Here is a 10,415-nt window from a genome sequence, read left to right as displayed (position 1 = left end):
CTCTGGTCAGTGCTCTCACCGTCTCTCTCTCTCTCTCGCTCTCTGGTCAGTGCTCTCACCGTCTCTCTCTCTCTCTGTCTGGTCAGTGCTCTCACCGTCTCTCTCTCGCTCTCTGGTCAGTGCTCTCACCGTCTCTCTCTCTCGCTCTCTGGTCAGTGCTCTCACCGTCTCTCTCTCTCGCTCTCTGGTCAGTGCTCTCTCTCTCGCTCTCTGGTCAGTGCTCTCACCGTCTCGCTCTCTGGTCAGTGCTCTCACCGTCTCTCTCTCTCTCTCTCTGGTCAGTGCTCTCACCGTCTCTCTCTCTCGCTCTCTGGTCAGTGCTCTCACCGTCTCTCTCTCTCGCTCTCTGGTCAGTGCTCTCACCGTCTCTCTCTCTCGCTCTCTGGTCAGTGCTCTCACCGTCTCTCTCTTTTTCGCTCTCTGGTCAGTGCTCTCACCGTCTCTCTCTCTCTCGCTCTCTGGTCAGTGCTCTCACCGTCTCTCTCGCTCTCTGGTCAGTGCTCTCACCGTCTCTCTCTCTCTCGCTCTCTGGTCAGTGCTCTCACCGTCTCTCTCTCTCGCTCTCTGGTCAGTGCTCTCACCGTCTCTCTCTCTCTTTCTGGTCAGTGCTCTCACCGTCTCTCTCTCTGTCTGGTCATTGCTCTCACCGTCTCTCTCTCTCACTCTCTGGTCAGTGCTCTCACCGTCTCTCTCTCTCGCTTTCTGGTCAGTGCTCTCACCGTCTCTCTCTCTCGCTTTCTGGTCAGTGCTCTCACCGTCTCTCTCTCTCGCTCTCTGGTCAGTGCTCTCACCGTCTCTCGCTCTCTGGTCAGTGCTCTCACCGTCTCTCTCGCTCTCTGGTCAGTGCTCTCACTGTCTCTCTCTCTCGCTTTCTGGTCAGTGCTCTCACCGTCTCTCGCTCTCTGGTTAGTGCTCTCACCGTCTCTCTCTCTCTCTCGCTCTCTGGTCAGTGCTCTCACCGTCTCTCTCTCTCGCTCTCTGGTCAGTGCTCTCACCGTCTCTCTCTCGCTCTCTGGTCAGTGCACTCACCGTCTCTCTCTCTCGCTCTCTGGTCAGTGCTCTCACCGTCTCTCTCTCTCGTTCTCTGGTCAATGTTCTCACCGTCTCTCTCTCTCTCGCTCTCTGGTCAGTGCTCTCACCGTCTCTCTCTCTCGCTCTCTGGTCAGTGCTCTCACCGTCTCTCTCTCGCTCTCTGGTCAGTGCTCTCACGGTCTCTCTCTCGCTTTCTGGTCAGTGCTCTCACCGTCTCTCTCTCTCGCTTTCTGGTCAGTGCTCTCACCGTCTCTCGCTCTCTGGTCAGTGCTCTCACCGTCTCTCTCTCGCTCTCTGATCAGTGCTCTCACCGTCTCTCGCTCTCTGGTCAGTGCTCTCACCGTCTCTCTCGCTCTCTGGTCAGTGCTCTCACTGTCTCTCTCTCTCTCTCTCTCTGGTCAGTGCTCTCACCGTCTCTCGCTCTCTGGTCAGTGCTCTCACCGTCTCTCTCTCGCTCTCTGGTCACTGCTCTCACCGTCTCTCTCTCTCTCTGTCTGGTCAGTGCTCTCACCGTCTCGCTCTCTCGCTCTCTGGTCAGTGCTCTCACCGTCTCGCTCTCTGGTCAGTGCTCTCACCGTCTCGCTCTCTGGTCAGTGCTCTCACCGTCTCGCTCTCTGGTCAGTGCTCTCACTGTCTCTCTCTCGCTCTCTGGTCAGTGCTCTCACCGTCTCTCTCTCTCTCGCTCTCTGGTCAGTGCTCTCACCGTCTCTCTCTCTCTCGCTTTCTGGTCAGTGCTCTCACCGTCTCTCTCTCTCGCTTTCTGGTCAGTGCTCTCACCGTCTCTCGCTCTCTGGTCAGTGCTCTCACCGTCTCTCTCTCGCTCTCTGATCAGTGCTCTCACCGTCTCTCGCTCTCTGGTCAGTGCTCTCACCGTCTCTCTCGCTCTCTGGTCAGTGCTCTCACTGTCTGTCTCTCTCTCTCTCTCTGGTCAGTGCTCTCACCGTCTCTCGCTCTCTGGTCAGTGCTCTCACCGTCTCTCTCTCGCTCTCTGGTCACTGCTCTCACCGTCTCTCTCTCTCTCTGTCTGGTCAGTGCTCTCACCGTCTCTCTCTCTCGCTCTCTGGTCAGTGTTCTCACCGTCTCGCTCTCTCGCTCTCTGGTCAGTGCTCTCACCGTCTCGCTCTCTGGTCAGTGCTCTCACCGTCTCGCTCTCTGGTCAGTGCTCTCACCGTCTCGCTCTCTGGTCAGTGCTCTCACTGTCTCTCTCTCGCTCTCTGGTCAGTGCTCTCACCGTCTCTCTCTCTCTCGCTCTCTGGTCAGTGCTCTCACCGTCTCTCTCTCTCGCTCTCTGGTCAGTGCTCTCATCGTCTGTCTCTCTCGCTCTCTGATCAGTGCTCTCACCGTCTCTCTCTCTCGCTCTCTGGTCAGTGCTCTCACCGTCTCTCTCTCTCGCTCTCTGGTCAGTGCTCTCACCGTCTCTCTCTCTCGCTCTCTGGTCAGTGCTCTCACTGTCTCTCTCTCTCGCTCTCTGGTCAGTGCTCTCACCGTCTCTCGCTCTCTGGTCAGTGCTCTCACCGTCTCTCTCTCTCTCTGTCTGGTCAGTGCTCTCACCGTCTCTCTCTCTCGCTCTCTGGTCAGTGCTCTCACCGTCTCTCTCTCGCTCTCTGGTCAGTGCTCTCACCGTCTCTCTCTCGCTCTCTGGTCAGTGCTCTCACCGTCTCTCTCTCTTGCTCTCTGGTCAGTGCTCTCACCGTCTCTCGCTCTCTGGTCAGTGCTCTCACCGTCTCTCTCTCTCTCTGTCTGGTCAGTGCTCTCACCGTCTCTCTCTCTTGCTCTCTGGTCAGTGCTCTCACCGTCTCTCTCTCGCTCTCTGGTCAGTGCTCTCACCGTCTCTCTCTCTTGCTCTCTGGTCAGTGCTCTCACCGTCTCTCTCTCGCTCTCTGGTCAGTGCTCTCACCGTCTCTCTCTCTCTCACTCTCTGGTCAGTGCTCTCACCGTCTCTCTCTCGCTCTCTGGTCAGTGCTCTCACCGTCTCTCTCTCTTGCTCTCTGGTCAGTGCTCTCACCGTCTCTCTCTCGCTCTCTGGTCAGTGCTCTCACCGTCTCTCTCTCTCGCTCTCTGGTCAGTGCTCTCACCGTCTCTCTCTCTCGCTCTCTGGTCAGTGCTCTCACCGTCTCTCTCTCTCTGTCTGGTCAGTGCTCTCACCGTCTCTCTCTCTCGCTCTCTGGTCAGTGCTCTCACCGTCTCTCTCTCGCTCTCTGGTCAGTGCTCTCACCGTCTCTCTCTCTCGCTCTCTGGTCAGTGCTCTCACCGTCTCTCGCTCTCTGGTCAGTGCTCTCACCGTCTCTCTCTCGCTCTATGGTCAGTGCACTCACCGTCTCTCTCTCGCTCTCTGGTCAGTGCACTCACCGTCTCTCTCTCTCGCTCTCTGGTCAGTGCTCTCACCGTCTCTCTCTCTCGCTCTCTGGTCAGTGCACTCACCGTCTCTCTCTCTCGCTCTCTGGTCAGTGCTCTCACCGTCTCTCTCTCTCGCTCTCTAGTCAGTGCTCTCACCGTCTCCCTCCTCCATATTTGCAGGGTGTTGGTCTCCTCAGCAGCGCTCTGTCAACTTCTCTCATCTGACGTCCCGTCTCTTGTGGTGAGTTTCGATACTGATCGCTGTTGTATAATACCCCCCCCCCCCCCCCCCCCCCAAAAAAAACCACTCTATAACCTCATATCTGATGTATTATAATCCGTCATTGCTGCTTTATGATTTTCTCCCTCTCAAGGCTGCGGCCTCCATACTGACTGTTTCCCTTCATGACTGGGGTGAGCCCATAACACTGTCACATGACGTTCTGCTGTCTGCTGTGAGGAGATCATTGTCCCAAGTGCCTCAGGTGTGTTTTATTTCTGATCCCTTTCCTTGTTTGCGAAATTGATAGATGGGCCTGTTCCTGTGTCCTGGTGGGTGATGGATGGGGTAGGGGCAGATAAGCCTGTTCCTGTGTCCTGGTGGGTGATGGATGGGGTAGGGGCAGATGGGTCTGTGTCCTGGTGGGTGATGGATGGTGTAGGGGCAGATGGGTCTGTGTCCTGGTGGGTGATGGATGGTGTAGGGGCAGATGGGTCTGTGTCCCAGTGGGTGATGGATGGGGTAGGGGCAGAAGGGTCTGTTCCTGTGTCCCGGTGGATGATGGATGGGGTAGGGGCAGAAGGGCCTGTTCCTGTGTCCCGGTTGGTGATGGATGGGGTAGGGGCAGATGGGCCTGTTACTGTTTCCTGGTGGGTGATGGATGGGGCAGGGGCAGATGGGTCTGTGTCCCGGTGGGTGAGGGATGGGGCAGGGGCAGATGGGTCTGTGTCCCGGTGGGTGAGGGATGGGGTAGGGGCAGATGGGCCTATTCCTGTGTCCTGGTGGGTGATTTTTGGGCTAGGGGCAGATAGGCCTGTTCCTGTGTCTCGGTGGGTGATGGATGGGGTAGGGGCAGATAAGCCTGTTCCTGTGTCTCGGTGGGTGATGGATGGGGTAGGGGCAGATGGGTCTGCGTCCCGGTGGGTGATGGATGGGGTAGGGGCAGATGGGTCTGTGTCCCGGTGGGTGATGGATGGGGTAGGGGCAGATGGGTCTGTGTCCCGGTGGGTGATGGATGGGGTAGGGGCAGATGGGTCTGTGTCCCGGTGGGTGATGGATGGGGTAGGGGCAGATGGGTCTGTGTCTCGGTGGGTGATGGATGGGGTAGGGGCAGATGGGTCTGTGTCCCTGTGGGTGATGGATGGGGTAGGGGCAGATGGGTCTGTGTCCCGGTGGTTGATGGATGGGATAGGGGCAGATGGGTCTGTGTCCCGGTGGGTGATGGATGGGGTAGGGGCAGATAAGCCTGTTCCTGTGTCCCAGTGGGTGATGGATGGGATAGGGGCAGATGGGTCTGTGTCCCGGTGGGTGATGGATGGGGTAGGGGCAGATGGGTCTGTGTCCCGGTGGGTGATGGATGGGGTAGGGGCAGATGGGTCTGTGTCCTGGTGGGTGATGGATGGGGTAGGGGCAGATGGGTCTGTGTCCCGGTGGGTGATGGATGGGGTAGGGGCAGATGGGTCTGTGTCCCGGTGGGTGATGGATGGGGTAGGGGCAGATGGGTCTGTGTACCGGTGGGTGATGGATGGGGTAGGGGCAGATGGGTCTGTGTCCCGGTGGGTGATGGATGGGGTAGGGGCAGATGGGTCTGTGTCTCGGTGGGTGATGGATGGGGTAGGGGCAGAAGGGTCTGTGTCTCGGTGGGTGATGGATGGGGTAGGGGCAGATGGGTCTGTGTCCCGGTGGGTGATGGATGGGGTAGGGGCAGATGGGTCTGTGTCCCGGTGGGTGATGGATGGGGTAGGGGCAGATGGGTCTGTGTCCCTGTGGGTGATGGATGGGGTAGGGGCAGATGGGTCTGTGTCCCGGTGGGTGATGGATGGGGTAGGGGCAGATGGGTCTGTGTCCCGGTGGGTGATGGATGGGGTAGGGGCAGAAGGGCCTGTTCCTGTGTCCCGGTGGGTGATGGATGGGGTAGGGGCAGAAGGGCCTGTTCCTGTGTCCCGGTGGGTGATGTATGGGGTAGGGGCAGATGGGTCTGTGTCCCGGTGGGTGATGGATGGGGTAGGGGCAGATGGGTCTGTGTCCCGGTGGGTGATGTATGGGGTAGGGGCAGATGGGTCTGTGTCCCGGTGGGTGATGGATGGGGTCGGGGCAGATGGGTCTGTGTCCCGGTGGGTGATGGATGGGGTAGGGGCAGATGGGTCTGTGTCCCGGTGGGTGATGGATGGGGTCGGGGCCTGTTCCTGTGTCCTGGTGGGTGATGGATGGGGTAGGGGCAGATGGGTCTGTGTCCCGGTGGGTGATGGATGGGGTAGGGGCAGATGGGTCTGTGTCCCGGTGGGTGATGGATGGGGTAGGGGCAGATGGGTCTGTGTCCCAGTGGGTGATGGATGGGGTAGGGGCAGATGGGTCAGTTCTTTCCTTTGCCATAGACCCTTCTGACATTGGGGGCATTGTATATGGCAGCAGTTGGCAGTGACTTCCTGTCTTCCAGATGCTGTGTGCGCCCCCTATGGGCTCCGGGTTGTATGACTGGACCTTTCATCTCCTTCTCCAGCAGCTGAGTCAGGTAAGAGGCGGGCTTGGGGGGGATATGGGGGGGGAGGGTCACATCTGGGGGGGGGGGTCACATTCGGGGGGGTATGGGGGGGGTCACATCTGGGGGGGGTCACATTCGGGGGGGGGATATGGGGGGGGTCACATTCGGGGGGGATATGGGGGGGTCACATTCGGGGGGGATATGGGGGGGTCACATCTGTAGGGGTCACATTCGGGGGGGATATGGGGGGTGTCACATCTGGGGGGGGTCACATTCGGGGGGGATAGGAGGGGGGGGGTCACATTCGGGGGGGATATGGGGGTGGTCACATCTGGGGGGGGGGGGGTTGTGTGGCTTCTGTACACGGTCGCAGGCCTGTATTTGTCCTCCCTCTCAGGACTCGCAGCTGTTCCCGGCTGTGACAGATGAGGGCGCTCTCCTGTGGCGCACTGTTAGCGTCCTGCTCCGCTTCTCCAGTGTACGAGCCCCGCTGGAGGGAGACACACCGCGGAAGGATGAGATCCTGACACCGCAATGGAGGCTGCTGTCTGCTCATGGTGAGGGGGATGATGGGAGATGAGGGCTGTGTGTGGGGGATGATGGGAGATGAGGGCTGTGTGTGGGGGATGATGGGAGATGAGGGCTGTGTATGGGGGGGATGATGGGAGATGAGGGCTGTGTGTGGGGGATGATGGGAGATGAGGGCTGTGTGTGGGGGGGATGATGGGAGATGAGGGCTGTGTGTGGGGGATGATGGGAGATGAGGGCTGTGTATGGGGGGGATGATGGGAGATGAGGGCTGTGTGTGGGGGATGATGGGAGATGAGGGCTGTGTATGGGGGGATGATGGGAGATGAGGGCTGTGTATGGGGGGATGATGGGAGATGAGGGCTGTGTAGGGGGGGGATGATGGGAGATGAGGGCTGTGTATGGGGGATGATGGGAGATGAGGGCTGTGTATGGGGGATGATGGGAGATGAGGGCTGTGTATGGAGGATGATGGGAGATGAGGGCTGTGTATGGGGGGATGATGGGAGATTAGTGCTGTGTATGGGGGGATGATGGGAGATGAGGGCTGTGTAGGGGGGGGATGATGGGAGATGAGGGCTGTGTATGGGGGATGATGGGAGATGAGGGCTGTGTATGGGGATGATGGGAGATGAGGGCTGTGTATGGAGGATGATGGGAGATGAGGGCTGTGTATGGGGGGATGATGGGAGATTAGTGCTGTGTATGGGGGGATGATGGGAGATGAGGGCTGTGTATGGGGGGGATGATGGGAGATGAGGGCTGTGTATGGGGGGGATGATGGGAGATGAGGGCTGTGTATGGGGGATGATGGGAGATGAGGGCTGTGTATGGGGGATGATGGGAGATGAGGGCTGTGTATGGGGGGATGATGGGAGATGAGTGCTGTGTATGGGGGGATGATGGGAGATGAGGGCTGTGTATGGGGGGATGATGGGAGATGAGGGCTGTGTAGGGGGGGGATGATGGGAGATGAGGGCTGTGTATGGGGGATGATGGGAGATGAGGGCTGTGTGTGGGGGATGATGGGAGATGAGGGCTGTGTATGGGGGGATGATGGGAGATGAGGGCTGTGTATGGGGGGGATGATGGGAGATGAGGGCTGTGTATGGGGGGATGATGGGAGATGAGGGCTGTGTATGGGGGGGATGATGGGAGATGAGTGCTGTGTATGGGGGATGATGGGAGATGAGGGCTGTGTAGGGGGGGGATGATGGGAGATGAGGGCTGTGTATGGGGGATGATGGGAGATGAGGGCTGTGTATGGGGGGATGATGGGAGATTAGTGCTGTGTATGGAGGGATGATGGGAGATTAGTGCTGTGTATGGGGGGATGATGGGAGATGAGGGCTGTGTATGGGGGATGATGGGACATGAGGGCTGTGTATGGGGGGATGATGGGAGATGAGGGCTGTGTATGGAGGATGATGGGAGATGAGGGCTGTGTATGGGGGGGGGTGATGGGAGATGAGTGCTGTGTATGGGGGGATGATGGGAGATGAGGGCTGTGTATGGGGGGATGATGGGAGATGAGGGCTGTGTATGGGGGGGGATGATGGGAGATGAGGGCTGTGTATGGGGGATGATGGGAGATGAGGGCTGTGTATGGGGGGATGATGGGAGATTAGTGCTGTGTATGGGGGGATGATGGGAGATTAGTGCTGTGTATGGGGGGATGATGGGAGATTAGTGCTGTGTATGGGGGATGATGGGAGATGAGGGCTGTGTATGGGGGGGATGATGGGAGATGAGGGCTGTGTATGGGGGGGATGATGGGAGATGAGGGCTGTGTATGGAGGATGATGGGAGATGAGGGCTGTGTATGGGGGGGATGATGGGAGATGAGGGCTGTGTATGGAGGATGATGGGAGATGAGGGCTGTGTATGGGGGGTGATGGGACATGAGGGCTGTGTATGGGGGGTGATGGGACATGAGGGCTGTGTATGGGGGATGATGGGAGATGAGGGCTGTGTATGGAGGATGATGGGAGATGAGGGCTGTGTATGGGGGGGATGATGGGAGATGAGGGCTGTGTATGGAGGATGATGGGAGATGAGGGCTGTGTATGGGGGGTGATGGGACATGAGGGCTGTGTATGGGGGGTGATGGGACATGAGGGCTGTGTATGGGGGATGATGGGAGATGAGGGCTGTGTATGGGGGGATGATGGGAGATGAGTGCTGTGTATGGGGGATGATGGGAGATGAGGGCTGTGTATGGGGGGGATGATGGGAGATGAGGGCTGTGTATGGGGGGATGATGGGAGATGAGGGCTGTGTATGGGGGGATGATGGGAGATGAGTGCTGTGTATGGGAGATGATGGGAGATGAGGGCTGTGTATGGGGGGGATGATGGGAGATGAGGGCTGTGTAGGGGGGGATGATGGGAGATGAGGGCTGTGTATGGGGGATGATGGGAGATGAGGGCTGTGTATGGGGGGATGATGGGAGATGAGGGCTGTGTATGGGGGATGATGGGAGATGAGGGCTGTGTATGGGGGATGATGGGAGATGAGGGCTGTGTATGGAGGATGATGGGAGATGAGGGCTGTGTATGGGGGGGTGATGGGAGATGAGGGCTGTGTATGGGGGGGATGATGGGAGATGAGGGCTGTGTATGGAGGATGATGGGAGATGAGGGCTGTGTAGGGGGGGATGATGGGAGATGAGGGCTGTGTATGGGGGGATGATGGGAGATGAGGGCTGTGTATGGGGGGATGATGGGAGATGAGGGCTGTGTATGGGGGGATGATGGGAGATGAGTGCTGTGTATGGGAGATGATGGGAGATGAGGGCTGTGTATGGGGGGGATGATGGGAGATGAGGGCTGTGTAGGGGGGGATGATGGGAGATGAGGGCTGTGTATGGGGGATGATGGGAGATGAGGGCTGTGTGTGGGGGATGATGGGAGATGAGGGCTGTGTATGGGGGATGATGGGAGATGAGGGCTGTGTATGGGGGATGATGGGAGATGAGGGCTGTGTATGGGGGATGATGGGAGATGAGGGCTGTGTATGGGGGGATGATGGGAGATGAGGGCTGTGTATGGGGGGGATGATGGGAGATGAGGGCTGTGTATGGAGGATGATGGGAGATGAGGGCTGTGTAGGGGGGGATGATGGGAGATGAGGGCTGTGTATGGGGGATGATGGGAGATGAGGGCTGTGTGTGGGGGATGATGGGAGATGAGGGCTGTGTATGGGGGGATGATGGGAGATGAGGGCTGTGTATGGGGGGGATGATGGGAGATGAGGGCTGTGTATGGGGGGGATGATGGGAGATGAGGGCTGTGTATGGGGGATGATGGGAGATGAGGGCTGTGTGTGGGGGATGATGGGAGATGAGGGCTGTGTATGGGGGGATGATGGGAGATGAGGGCTGTGTATGGGGGTATGATGGGAGATGAGGGCTGTGTATGGGGGGGATGATGGGAGATGAGGGCTGTGTATGGGGGATGATGGGAGATGAGGGCTGTGTATGGGGGGATGATGGGAGATTAGTGCTGTGTATGGAGGGATGATGGGAGATTAGTGCTGTGTATGGGGGGATGATGGGAGATTAGTGCTGTGTATGGGGGGATGATGGGAGATGAGGGCTGTGTATGGGGGATGATGGGAGATGAGGGCTGTGTATGGGGGATGATGGGAGATGAGGGCTGTGTATGGAGGATGATGGGAGATGAGGGCTGTGTATGGGGGGGGTGATGGGAGATGAGTGCTGTGTATGGGGGGATGATGGGAGATGAGGGCTGTGTATGGGGGGGATGATGGGAGATGAGGGCTGTGTATGGGGGGGATGATGGGAGATGAGGGCTG

General features: G+C 58.5%; 1 protein-coding gene across 2 annotated transcripts in view; it reads left to right on the top strand.

The window, feature by feature from the left end:
* STK36 (serine/threonine kinase 36) overlaps positions 1 to 10,415 on the top strand; it is a 146,743-nt gene that overhangs the window by 103,279 nt on the left and 33,049 nt on the right. For both annotated transcript variants that reach the window (XM_069984782.1, XM_069984783.1), the window contains exons 20-23: positions 3,550 to 3,610; positions 3,744 to 3,854; positions 6,027 to 6,101; positions 6,469 to 6,628. In XM_069984782.1, the coding sequence (XP_069840883.1) occupies positions 3,550 to 3,610; positions 3,744 to 3,854; positions 6,027 to 6,101; positions 6,469 to 6,628 (407 nt within the window). The remainder of the gene's footprint in view (positions 1 to 3,549; positions 3,611 to 3,743; positions 3,855 to 6,026; positions 6,102 to 6,468; positions 6,629 to 10,415) is intronic.

This window comes from Dendropsophus ebraccatus, chromosome 9 (assembly GCF_027789765.1).
Source record: "Dendropsophus ebraccatus isolate aDenEbr1 chromosome 9, aDenEbr1.pat, whole genome shotgun sequence".
In the NCBI taxonomy this organism is placed as follows: Eukaryota; Metazoa; Chordata; class Amphibia; order Anura; family Hylidae; genus Dendropsophus; species Dendropsophus ebraccatus.
This window is presented reverse-complemented; position numbering and strand designations above follow the sequence as displayed.